Source organism: Syzygium oleosum, unplaced genomic scaffold, assembly GCF_021117445.2.
Source record: "Syzygium oleosum isolate NSW1041296 unplaced genomic scaffold, Sole_v2.1 Sole_v2.18, whole genome shotgun sequence".
Lineage (NCBI taxonomy): Eukaryota > Viridiplantae > Streptophyta > Magnoliopsida > Myrtales > Myrtaceae > Syzygium > Syzygium oleosum.
Genome location: NW_026607502.1, coordinates 1877563 through 1891662, shown reverse-complemented (window position 1 = coordinate 1891662; position 14100 = coordinate 1877563). Strand labels below are relative to the sequence as shown.

At 40.8% G+C, this 14100-nt stretch overlaps 1 protein-coding gene and 1 pseudogene across 1 annotated transcript; one reads left to right on the top strand and one right to left on the bottom strand.

Annotated features, from left to right (window-relative positions):
- The first annotated feature begins 779 nt into the window (after positions 1–779).
- Positions 780–3435, top strand: LOC115686621 (GDSL esterase/lipase At5g45950-like; annotated as a pseudogene).
- Positions 3436–5219: 1784 nt separating this feature from the next.
- Positions 5220–8184, bottom strand: LOC115686586 (GDSL esterase/lipase At5g45960-like). The gene is made up of 5 exons (XM_030611935.2): positions 7855–8184; positions 7558–7688; positions 6939–7172; positions 5685–5955; positions 5220–5593 (listed from the first exon to the last, which is right to left on the bottom strand). The coding sequence occupies exons 1-5, from the start codon at positions 8135–8137 to the stop codon at positions 5400–5402; spliced, it is 1113 nt and encodes a 370-aa protein (XP_030467795.1). The 5' UTR covers positions 8138–8184; the 3' UTR covers positions 5220–5399.
- Between the last annotated feature and the right edge of the window lie 5916 nt (positions 8185–14100).

Genomic DNA, 14100 nt, shown 5'->3' with positions numbered 1-14100 from the left:
CGGGCGAGGGCGACACTCGCCAATTTCGGCGAGAGCAAACGACCCTCACCCGCCCAACCCAAGCAAGGGCGGCCTTCGCCTAACCCTGGGTTGCCCGACGCCGACGAGGGTGGCCCGATGCCGGCGAGGGCAGCCTCCGCCTAAGGCCAACAACCTCCGCCGGCCCCGGCTATGGCCGGCAGAGGGAAAAGAGGAAAAAAAAAAAGAAGAAGAAAAGGAAAAGAAAAGAAAAGAAACAAAAAAAATTAAAAATGTAAAAGACGAAATTGCCCTTATTCCGATCGCCGGAACAGTGACGTGCTTGCCGGCCGGTGAGCATTTGACCGGCCGGCGAACTCAGGCCCTTACTTGAGACTAATTGGGCACTTCGGGCTCCTATTTGAGATTGATTTGGCACTTCATACCCTTATTTGACACTATGTCCACTTTGGACCCCTTTTTGAGAAAATGACCCCACTTTGGGTACTGATTTGAAATTTTCCCTTTTTTGTTTTAGAAAAAGAAATTTGAGAAATTTGTGCTAAGTTAAAGATTTTCTCAGACAATAATGAGAAAGGACACCAATGCCCATCTTGTGTGCTGAAAATTGAAGTATACCGGACTGCTGCTTTAAATATATCTTATTTTACATGCTGGAATTTTCTTAGAACTCCCTATCAAGAAGAAACTAAATTATCAAACCACAAGATACCTCACTAATCTTTATATGTGAAGTAATACACAAGTCAATGCACGACACAAACGAGAAAGTTTATCGAGAAAACTTCAACCATACAAACATGATTAACTCAAAAGGCCTCCATTTGTCATTTGATTTTACGCATAAGCCATCGCTCTCTGGTTGTGCACACGACATTAGTTCTTCACATGGTCCGTCGCGATATCTAAAGTATGAATTTAAAGTCAACTATATCTGAATCCATTTTGATGAAATGCACAATAGAAGTTGGTAGTTGATTCTGTTTCTCCCTTGTAATTTCAGCCGAGGCACTTGGGTACACCAAGGCAATCCCAGCATTTCTTGACCCGAAGCTGACCAAATCATCTCTGCTTCATGGGGTTAGTTTTGCATCCGCTGCTTCTATGTATGACGATGCCACAGCCATTTCTCGGTGAGCTTTGTAACTTTAATTTTTTTTATGAAATTACTGAAATATATTTCGCAAATATTTATTGACGAATTGGTTTGATTTGTGGATAGAGTGTGCTCTCGTTATCGAAGCAGCTGGAGTATTTTCTGCATTACAAGCTCCACCTGAGTAAGTTGGTGGGTGGGAAGAAGGCAGAAGAGATCATCAATAATGCAGTGTTCATCATGAGCATGGGAACTAATGACTTCCTCCAGAATTACTACCTGGACCCAACTCGCCCCGAGCAGTACTTGCAAGCCTATCTAAACTTTTTTATCTCTTGCATGTCTCGTGACATTCAGGTTCCTCTCTCTCTCTCTCTCTCTCTCTCTCTCTCTACACGCACAATGTCAAATTCTTGTCTAGACTGAGTCCATGTAGATAGGATGAATCACAACCAATGGCTATGGACTCACGATATGATCAATAACCTAGCTTCACCCGATCCAGCATGGAGCAGATCTGGTTAAGTACTTCGCCATCCGTGTGCTCACATGTACATGGATGGGAAATTGATACTTTAGTTCATTATGCACAACAAAACTAACTAAATATCAGAATATGCGAGACTCTTGATAGTAATGAGCCCATCACACGCATCCTCCTACCCTTTTCTTTAGTACACCTGTATTAAGAAATGGACGACAAGCAAGCACAGAGAGAATCGGTATCCTTTTAAGTCGCGAGCGAATCTATCGACCACTAATTTAGGCAGGTCGGGGCAAGGTCATTCCATGGTAATGCCGGTCCCATTTTACGGGGCATGCGAAAGTGAAAAGGTTTCCATCGATGACTATGGATCTGTTGGGTTCCTCAAGTGCTAAAAACGCAACGGAATTTATAAATCGAAACCCTAAACAGGATCCATGCGTATATTGAAATCTAAACAGAAGTTCGACACGTATTTTTTTGCAGATCGAAGGTAAATTGATAATCGATTGTGTCTGGATTAGCACCCCAAGTATTGCGCCTCTACCGGTATCCACACACACGAACGAAAGTCTCCAACGATCCAAGTGCTAGCTAAAGATCTTGGACTTCTTTTTCCCGATTGCCTTTAATCTTCGAGACTCTCTCAAAGATCTCTGAATGGAGAACGATTCTCTTTGCATTCTCTTGGAGGTGTTTTTTCTTAGGGTTTTTTGTCACCCACATGCTATATATATATATATATAGCCTCATTATCTACGCGAATTAAAAGAAGTGGGGCTGGACAATTTGGGCTTGCCAAACTGTCCACATTCAATCGTACGTTTAATTGTTATCTCATAACGTACACGACCGCGTAGATAAGTTGAATAGGAGAATAAATTAAATCTACTTCTTATTTTAAATAGATCCCGGCGCACAGAAAATATTAACTCAATTCGTTATTGTGTGCGACCCTATAGGTTCACTAAATATTAGCAGTGTGCTCAAAACCCTTTTTGATCCACAAGTCATAAGCGGTCTCTAGCAAGACATTATGACTACCTAAGTATAGTGAAGGTCGGTTTCCCGACACAACCTAAACCATAACTAATATTAAAGTATCAATCTTGATTGATTCCTAGGACAGATCACTAACAGGATCTTCTTTCTATCTCCCTTGTTTGCAGATGGCAGTGGACGGACAGAAGCATAAAGGCTGTAGTAAATGGGGTCCTGCAAAATGTAACGTCCATATGAGGATGATCTGTCTATTTGCCCATCTCGCGTTGCAGGAAATGCACAGATTGGGGGCTAGGGGATTGATCATCGCCCGGGTCCCGCCTCTGGGATGCATGCCACTTGTCAAAACCCTAATGGACCCGACCACTTGTTCCCAAGACTACAACAAGATATCTTTCTCGTTCAATTCTCTGATCCGGAGAAAACTGGACTCTCTGAGGAAAAGCATGGGGCTGAAGACTGGCTTCGTGGATACTTATGCCGTCATGCAAGACGCGATCAACCGCACCGACAGATACGGTCAGTGTGCGCCATGCATCAAAGCTTGCGATGCCAACCTACATCTTCAACGTGTTCATGTCAAGCATACAAAGAGACTGAGTTTGTCGTGAAATATGGCAGGTTTGACGGAGACGAGCAAAGGATCCTGTGGAACAGGAACGGTGGAGTATGGGGACACGTGCAAAGGGGCTGACCACTTGTTCCGAGCCGGAGAAGTATGCCTTCTGGGACGCTGTTCATCCTACTGAGAAGATTTTCAAGATCCATGCTCTCAAGGCCATTGCATCTTTCGACGAAAACCCTCTTGCCTAGAACACGTCTCCGATGTTAAACTAGGGAGGCAGTCGACGTATACTGCATTTGGGATTTCCGATTTGCATCGTCGAATTCGTCTTACTCCTAAGACGCGATTCTCCACCAAGGTGGGCATGTGATTTCGACGTTCGATGTATATTGTTGACTTGCATCTCCATCGAGTAATATATATGGCCGAGAGTCCACTTCTAGGGTTAAATTAGGATGTGTCGTCCCTCAATGTTTCGGTTCTTTTGCTAACGAGAATAGTCTATTTGTTCCCATTTTTTGATCCACCAACTTCTATCCGATTCAAGTGAAATTCTTACATTCAGAAACACAAAATTCATAAATTAAGCTAGGGTTCCCAAGTGTATAAGAACGTTTATAGGTGGGTGTCACTTTATGGTCCAATTTATGTTGTCGTATAATGATGTAAGACCATAGAAAATTTAGAAATCACCATTCTTCACCAAGACTAAGAATCCAGTCGGTGTTGCCATATATTGGATTATTTTTGCTTGCTAGAATTTCGAGTAGGCCCGTGGCCGATCTCTTTTGCTGGGTCATTGAGGCAGCCCCACCGGCTGGTGAGCAGCCTAGTAAAGCAGGTGATTTTCATTAAGTTATATCTGATGGTTGACATCTAGGCTTCCCATGTGGCCATTTTTTTGCAGCCGAGTTATCTCTACTTCTGCGCTCAGTCATTTGACATTTTCATGGCATTGGGATTTCAGAGCATTCTTGCAATTAATGAGGTAGGTGCTAGATGGGGTGATTGGATTTCCATCGTTAGATAGGAGATCTACACTTACTAATTTGAGGAGCTCAGTGTATAAAATATTAGGTAGGTGAGTTTTGCCACGTAAACGGTAAGATATTTTACTTATTAATCGTCACATCTCCAAATGGGGTCCACGTTTCAGATTTTGTCTCTTTATCTCTCTCCTCCTCCTCCTCCTCCTCTCTCCCTCTCGCCTCTTTCTCCTCCTTTCCGCTTCTTCATCTTCTTCTCCTTGCAGGCAACATCTACTTCCACATTGACTACGGCTCAACCATGTCTGATTACTTCTTCATAGGCAGCTCCTCTTTCGTCATTAGTCCACTCATTGATTTTTTGTCCGAGCCCGAGCCCAAGCCATAAGGGTCGAGCCCTTACAAGATCCAGCGTGGTTGGCCCTCACTAAAGGCCACGAGGGCGGCCCCTACGAAATTCTGCGAGACTAACCCTCGCCCAAGCCCTCAATTGAGCCCTCGCCTTTTGCTGGCGAGGGTCGCAATGTCCTCGCTTGTGGTCGATCACCGGCCATGTTCGAGTACAGGCCACAGGCCAAAGGGAAAGAAAGGGAAAAAGAAAAAAGAAGAGAAATTTAAAAAAAAATGAAGATTCGATGAAGAAGATAAAGAGACTAACCAGTGAGGCCCACTTGGACATGTGGCAGCCGTTGAATGGAGTATCCTATCGCCTACGTCGCAAGACTAACCTACGTAATATTTTAAAGCAGTCTTTCGACGTAATAGAGTGACTCGATAGGTTATAGGTATTAGATGTACATTATCATGGAAAAACAAAAGTTAATCTAGGTTCTTTTGGGCAACAATCGTTAATTTTTTCGTTTATTCTAAGGAAAAGAGTTCACAATGTTAGAGAGAAAAACAAAATAGAAGATTCAAATGATTGTAGGATCAAATAGCCGAAAAATTGCCTTTATATGCGGGGAGCAAAATGGCATTGATTTGGGCAGGGTCATCGGTTCGTTCCCGTATATGTTTTGACTCCATCTTTCCGTGGATTTCGGCCCCACTAAATTTTTGAAATTGCAAACTTGACCACGTTAAAACTTAAAAAGGCCCGAATGAGTCCAAGAAAAGCCCAAGATCTAGAAATCACATTCACTTGAAAAAATTGGTAAGTTCAATGAAATCTAAGTCTAGCATTTCTGTGAAATTATGTTTTTCAGGCACGCTTAAAACTAGAAGCATAAAAGACGCTTTCGAACTATCACAGGCTATATAACATTACGAAACTCGAATCAAAGTGTGCTAGTCTTGAATGACAGCATCAACGACGGGGCGAAGCGACTGAAAGAGCAGGTGATAAGTCTTCTCCGTGGGGTGTATGGAATCCCAGAACACGTATCTGGATGCATCTGGGCACACGAACGACTTGGGGTTGCACATGAACGCTGCTTCCAGCAGCCCAGTCCCACAGCAGCCGCTTAGAGCTTGATCGAATCCTGCATGGGTTTCGGATCCAAAGTTCAGTAGAAGAGAGAGAGAGAGAGAGATCCGATCAAACGAGAAAGAGGGTGAGATCGAGGGACTCGCCATAGCTCGGGGACCTCTGGATCATGTCGCTCAAGGGTTGGTATATGTCTGCGTAATAGAATCTGGAGCCTTGAGTTGCCAAGCTGCTTTGCATGGAAGCCAATTCCGTCCGGAGGAGCGCGTTGTAGTCTCTTGCCACCGATGAGTACTGGTCCATGCAACCTCTCTGCAGGACGGCGTTCTTCGAGTTGAGTGTGATCATGATGGGCAAGCAGCCTATCGGAGGCAGACCCACCACGGCTATCCTTCTTGCTCCTTCCTCACACAAACCCTGAATTAAGGAAATTAAAGAGGGAAAAATGGAAAAAAAAATTAGAGTCAAGTCGAAAATAAGTGCAAATCAACCCTGCAAAACTAGAACTATCCCAATTAAATCCATAATGTCTGAAACCTTTCGATTGACGCAATCGATCCAAATCCTACACCTTCTCTCAAAAGTGCAATTAAGCTATTTGCTTGCTGTACATGACGGGGCTTATAGTTGCACTTCTTGGTAAAAGGCTTAGGACTTCACTTTTGCTCTTTGAAAATTTTAGAATTCAATCGTCATTTCTTGTGATTTTAAGATTTCATTGCAACCAATTCAAAGGGATTATGACTTAACAACATTTCTTTTAATTTAGGTTTAGGACTCTCCCTCTATTGATTAGTGAACTCTTGAAGGTGTACTGACATGAGTACTGATTCTTAGGCTTGATGGGGTTCTACCTGACGGGACCGAGAGCTCGTTGATTAGTGACGACTAGTCTCAACAGCACCACCAACTTATGAGACCCACCTCTTCAATTGCGGATAATCGTTCTCAACCACCTCCCTCGGTGCCCCAACCACAAATTGAAGATGGAGAACTTTCATGAGCTTTATATAAAAAAGCCAACAATATATGCCATCAAATCCCAAAATATTCTAAATCGCTTTCGATCCAGTCATTTCGATGTCTGGCCGATCACAATCTCGATCGTTAGCTTATGTGGACGCTGAAAAACACCGCATTAGACATAAGGGTGACTTTGGTGCGTTTTTTATATAGGTCACTCAATTTCATACAACTTTCATTTTTGGTCACTTAACTTTTAATTACTAACTTACCTATTCAATATAGGTCACTTAACTTTAAATTTTGCTTTTAAGCGTTATCTATATCGCGTCTATATGATGGTCCTTGATGACCGAAATTAATGAAGTTGAAATGGAGGGGGGTAATTTGATGTCAGCATTGTTGAGGACAATGCAGCGTCAAAGAGAATGATATACCTTAATGAGGTCTTTCACGTTTTGCAACAAGAATTGCTGGTAGGTGGCGACGGTGAAGCTCTGCCGCCGGATGGGGACGGTGAAGTAATTGACGACGAAATCGTTGGTGCCGGCGCTCACGAGGAAGACGGCCTTGTTGATGTGGTGCGTCGTGCTTTGCTCCCCCATAGTCGACGTGAGCCGCTTCTTGTACTCTTTGAAATACTCCAGTTGATTTGGCAATGACACCACGTTCTGCAAATTGTTCGAACACACACACAGTCTTTAATATATAATTGGAAGAATGAAAAAGAACACTTTAGGAGACCATCTTCAATCTATGGCTTGTGCATTTTCTGGTGTGTGCGCTGGTGATAGCTTTTCTTCTCGTTTACGAGCCATTCGGCGGCAGATGGTTGGCCTAGTGCCGGCACCGGCAACCTTGCAGAATAATGTCATCGTTGAAACCAACTATGGTCGATGCCTCGACAGTGACATTTATTGCTTATGTTTGAGGATCTTGTTCTCTAAGCATATGTTTAAGGATCTTGTTCTCTAAGCCAAAAATAGAAGGAAATTTAGAGAGAGAGAGAGAGAGAGAGAGAGAGAGAGAGAGAGAGAGAGAGAGAGAGAGAGATACGCTAAGCTTTGCTGTTAAAGGGTCGTATCCAGAACCAGCAGAAGCAAAGCTCACACCAGTCTTCAAATCCTCAAAGCTAAGACTTGGTTCCAAATACGGTGGCAGGTAGTCTTTAATCCCGATATACGATGCTGCATAAATTCAGAAAATCATTACAATATATTCAGCGCTCTTTTAAAGATTCATGCAGCTTATAGCAAAATGTGCTTTCTGATATCTTGCAGTTTGTGCGGGCGAGAGAGTCAGAGAGACGTGGCCAACACCATAATTCCCAAAAAGAAGAAAACTCTGACTCACCAATGTAATCGGTAGCGAGCCGGCCGTTTGTGAACCTTCCAGTCGGCACCCCGTTGGGGAAATCCCTGCCGTATGGCGGGAAATCACTCTTGAACACCGTCCTCACGTAATTATTGTTCCCGGGGTCGACCGTCGAGTCCCCGAAGACGAACATGGCCGAGACCGTGTTGTTCAAGGCCCGCACTCTCTTCGAGGAGAGAGCTTGATGGGCACGCAGGGATAGAAAGAAGACAAGGGCTCTCAAGAAGAAGCGTTGGGCATTGCATGAACGATCCATCTTCATCTTTGGTCAAGGAAGTGGTCGAGAGCAAGGAGTGACAGGGACTCCGTTTATATAGCTGCATTCTGGAGGGTGAGTTCCTGCATGAGTTTGGACGGGACGTGGAAGAAGTGGGTCAGCTTACAAGAGGAAATTTATGGCTACTTAGGCATGGTTGTCTGTTTCTTGCATCTCTGGTTGGTTGGCTATGGTTTGGAATTTATACATTTGTTAAGTCTTTATGTCTCTCTCAACTACCTTCGTACTGGAGCGAAGGCATATTCATCACTAGGTAAAGAAGATATGTTGCTTCAAGAAGAATTAAGTTGTGCAAGTTATCATGGCTAGGGTGTAACATTTCTTGTCCCACATACAGAGAATGTCTTCGTAAAAAGGAGTCTGTTATTAGTATATGAAAGATTCAAAATAGAAGACATTAGATTAATTGAATTTGATTTAGCCGGGCTTTGATATAAAGAATTTTAGCTAAAGAAAACTTAAGCTAATCAATGGAGAACGTGCGCATATGATGATGAGACCCTTTTTTTACTCCATGCGCGAATTTATCTAACGACACCTACATGTGTACACCTAGTTCGTTTTTAGCCGAATTTCTCACGCTCTAGCCAAGACCCTCGATTTTTATCCCCCAACATCTCCAGGAAAATTCCTTAAGTCAAGCAAATCATGAGTAACATTTGTCGAATTGGGGTCACCAATCCAACACACGAGAATGCAAGCATCACTGTCAACAACGCGCTCGAGTTTTGAATATTCGCACCTTGTATACCTAAGGCGCTCCTATCGTTCCGTGACTTAATCATGTTGTAATTATGCGTTATTAATGAATTAACATTAGTTCACATTCTTCAACTCTCGTGCGGCTTTAACGGACGTGTTAATGGACGAATTAAAGGACGCGTTAAATTGATGCATTTCTTTAGTACAACAATTTCATGACATGTTAATGAATAGATTAATGGACGTGTTAACGAACGCCTCTCTTTGGCTCTCACACGTGGACGCATTAATAGACGAGTTAATGACACGTTAATGGATAGATTAATGGATGCGTTAACCGACGCCTCTTTTTGCTCTCTGGACGCATTAGTGGACGAGTTAACGCCACTCTTCAGCCCTCTTGTAACAGTTTTGTGCATGCGTTAAAAAAAATTTCGGATTTCTTCATTTCACAATAATTAGTTCGAAGTCTTTCTTCAATACCCAATGAGATAGAGTTTTTCGGATAAGAATTCTTCTTTAGAAATCCACTCCTCTAAGTGTACTGGTTTTGAGAAGTGTTCGATAGAGTCGTATTCATATAATATTAATACAAACGGATTCGAGGTATTGTATTTTAGGAGGCATAGTTCGTGAAGCTGCTTAGCACCATTGACAAGAACTAATCGCCTTAAGGAGATTCAATTAGCCGTACCTCACGTTCCGTTGAATTTCCCGTTAATTTTATTAAAAACAAACAATTCGGCATCTTTATGTATTAAAGATTATATAAACATTGGCTTGGTCGTTATTATATTGTATTTGTTATCGCTATTATCTCTTTCTATATTTTTTTATTACAACAAACGGTATCGGCGTTACCTATATGGTTGTTTCGAACAAACCATTCATTCACTTGTATCCACTTCGTAATGATGACTTGACGACAACGTCGACGGTTTTACAAGAATTCCATGTATACCTAATCTACGTCCTTGCACACACATTCATTCCTCCGTTTCGGATCATCACAAAGTCTCTCCATTGTCTTCTTGGGGACAAATCACAGTTCCCGACATCTCTTTGGACTCTTTTCTCTTCTTGTGAATAGAGCCTCTCTCGTCTTCTTCGCCTGTCTGCGTTTAACCTTCTATCTCCACGTACCCCCTGAAACTTTTGGCAATTGCATGAACGATTCATCTTCATCTTTTGATCACAGACTTCACTTAGCAGAGAGAAGCAGCCAACACTCTCTTTTGTCTCCAGCCTTCCAAGCCTCCAATTCAGCATCATATACATAACTTTACCTCTGGAAATGGTCCAATTTCACGTTACTTGTCGTATCAACTCGCCTCCAAAGTCCTACGTCGCAGCTTCACATGTGTAGATGTAAAGTTCACATTCATCCGAGACGTGTAGGTCAGAATGGCTTCGCTAGACTGCAGATAGTTAATTTAATTTTGTACTTTATAGCTTGGTTTAATTCCATGCGAGAATATATATAATATATGGTCCTTACGAACTGCAACTTGCAGGTGAGTATAGTCCACACCTATTATAATTCATATTTAGTTGGGTTTGCTATTCTAAATTCACAACAACCCGTTATTCAAATTTTACTAACACATATACGACTTAGCTCACTAAATATGAGTTTAAAAAATGGGTTTTTGACCCATTTTGACACCTCTAAGGTAAGTATACATGCATTTTGTGACAACAATGACATAATTACGTACACCTAAATACTTATAGACAATTGAATTGGTAGCTCTCGTGAGAGATTAATCAGGTTCAACATGTGATTTACCGGCTTTAGTAGTTCAAATAGATCTAGATTGCATGGAACCGGCCAACATAATTGCTTTTCGTGCATATAACCCTTGAGATTACATCTTGTGATATTGATACGTGGAGCAATGTTTGATGCCTTCTTAAGATTATGTTTGTAAGAAGGAAAAATGACATAAATGGTCTTTGAACTTTGACCAAATGTGCAATGTCTTCTCTAAATTTTTACTTTGTTCAATATGATCCATGAATTTTAGCCCAATATTCAATGTGATCCCTGAACTTTTAGTACATACTCAATTTAGCTCCTAAACCATATTATAATATTCAATGTTACCCGTGAACTTGAGTTAATATAAGGATAACACTGGATGTTTGCATATAGTCTAGAGACCAGATTGAACATTCACCAAAAGTTCAGGGATTACATTAAACAAATTACAAATTTAGGAACCTTATTGCACATTGAAATAAAGTTTAAGCATCACACTGAATAAATTAAAAATTCAGGGACCACATTACATATCTAGTCAAAGTTTAAAGATCATTTGTGTAATCATCTCCGGTAAGAATTGAGAGGCTTGGATGAAATTGCGATTTCGGTCTCTTTTTCGTGTCTTGTTTGGCAACGGTACGGCGGCAAAAACACCATCTCCTCCAATTTATTGCTTTTGGTGGACCGAATCTGGAATGAACATGAAGGACAATCATTCATTGTCATCGTCCTCTTATGTTTCGGGAAAAAATACATCGAATCTCCTAAACTATTTTACATGTTTAAATCCTAATAATTTCATTTCATTAAAAGTACCGTAAAATATTTTTCACATGGGTAATCCTAAAAATGAAAACATCCATATTTGCAAAGTCTTGCTGATGTGACGGTCGCAGTCATTCTTGCCGGCGACGGTGCTCGTCTAACCACTAATTTTGCAATAGCTTCTTGAGAAGTGAGTTTAATTTTCCCGTTAAGCACCTATTATTATTTTTGACAATAAAGAAGGACCTGACACTCAAAGAAAGTACTTTTCTGAGTTATTAATCTATCATAATTGGTTTATAGAAAGAAAAAATTACTAGGCATGGCCAAAGAGAGTTTAGGAAACTTATTGTTTGTCGAATAGATCCTGTCGATGTTTACTTGAAGTACTTTTCAACTTGTATATACATAGAATTAATTGTTGTTGAATTATAATAGAATTAATTGTTGTTGAATTATAATTTGGGATAATAACTTAAATAGTCCTTGAATTGACCTAATATGTAATGTGATCCATAAACTTTTAATTTGTTCAATATGGTCCGTGAACTTTATCCCAATATGCAAGGTGGTCCACGAACTAACATTGAACATTTTCATATAGTCTATAGACTAAATTGAATATGCACTAAAAGTTCATAAATCATATTGAATAATCTAAAAGTTCATGAACAACATTGCACATTTGGTTAAAGTTTATGAACCATATTGAACATACTAAAAATTCAGGAATTACGTTGCATATTAGGGCAAAGTTCAGAGACATGTGTGTCGTTTTTCCTTATAGTTTTAACAATGAAAAGAGGCGTAGACAAAAAGAGGAGTAAAAATCATTTATATAAGACAGTTGGCCGATGATCGATTTTTTCTTTCACGTGTAATGAAAACATGATAAGAAGGGGATGCAAAACATGTGCGTCTTTTGGGATGACATAAACATTGTCGTTCTCATTTTGCTATCAATAATTGCAACCAGGGCACGGATTCTGCAACTAAAAGTTCTTTAATTTTGATGCATGTCATGTCACGTTTTATACAGTGTTTAGATAGAAAGTCGCAATGAATTGGATGACAAGGCTTGTCAGATCACACTTAACAGTTTGGCCAAATGAAAAGCACAAAACTGCCACATTCATCGAAGAAGTTATTACAGTGGTCCCTGACTGAAGATTGAGACTCCTTTTTTTTTAGGAAAAATAAATACTTTGAAATATTTTTTTAAAAAAATGATTATTTATATCGCTTAAAATAAGTCTCGTTAGATGACACTCAACAATTTAGCTAATAGAAAAGCACAAAACTGCCACATTCATTGAAGAAGTTATTACGGTGCTCTATGACTGAAAATTTAGGCTCTCTTTTTTCTCGCAAAAAATATGTAATTTGAGAAATTTTTTTCTAAAAATGATTGTTTGTATCGCTTAAAATAATTGGTCAATGAAAAATATTTTCATTATCAATAATAATTTGTCTAAACATTTTCGTAGACAATGAAATTATTTTTTAGTCATTCATTTTTATAAGCAATACAAAAGATCATTTTTAGGAAAATATTTTCCGAATCATTCATTTTCCGTAAATCACAGCCCAAAAGGTTCTGCCCGAGTTATAGATAAGGTCGGATAGTGGTCCAGATACGTTGCCAAATTAGAAAAAATTCCTAATTTAGGGTATCTTAGAATATTGCGGATATCGCAAATATTATCCTAAGGTATCTAATCAATCACACAATATTCACGGAATATTCAAAATATTCAAACTAAGAATTTAAATATTTTGAAAGTATACCGGATAGAGATTTTTACCTGATTTGCGGATTACTTTCCAAATTTGAACTCGACTCCGAATCGCGATTGCAGAACGCGTGGTGGCCAACGGCGGTGGACCGGCGGAGGCGTTAGATTCGCGAATCGCGGCGGGACTTGACGAATGGTACCCTGCGGTGTGACTCGGCCAGGGACGATTCGACGGTGAGAGGGTTAGGCACCAAGGAAACAGCTTTTCGGTCACGGGAAAACCTGCAAAATCGGACCAAAGTTTGGCCGTGAAAGTTAGCAAATTGTTGTGAATTCGTCGAGCTTGCTGTGTCGTCAGTCGTGGACTCGACGTTGCTGGTCGTCGCTGAATGGGGGTTGTTGAGCAGCGGCCGCGTGACTCGAGAGAGTGAGGTGGTGGCGTGACAAGAGAAGGTGTGGAAGTCAGGCGCCAAGAGAGACGATCAGCCACCGCGGAGGGATTGACTTCTCTGGATGTACTCTTCGTATTGTGGGAGTCTTTGTCGTCAACGTGTCCCTGTTGCTCCAATGGTTGGTTCTTGTCCTGTTGTGCAGAAGTGGCAGCCTCTTCGTGGGTGATGGATGTTGAAGTGGTTAGTGGATGATGATGATGATGGTGAAGGTGAAGACGTGAGTCAACGAGAAGAAAATTTCTGCAATCTCCTCTTTCTTTCAATTGTGGCCGTGTGTGTAAGTTGTGTGGCCATCCTCCTCTCCGAAATTCTGTTCTCCGAAAATTACCAGAGTCCCCGTTCATTCATTGAAGGGTATAATCACATATTTATATTGCAACCCTAGATTAATTGACCGGGCTTTCTAATCCTAATGGGCTTAGACTTAGGTTTTATCATTTAATTTTATTTTAATTCCAAATGGGCTAAATTAATTTGGGCTGATTTAAGCTCAAATTAAGATAACCAAAGCCTTTTAGACTTGTGAAT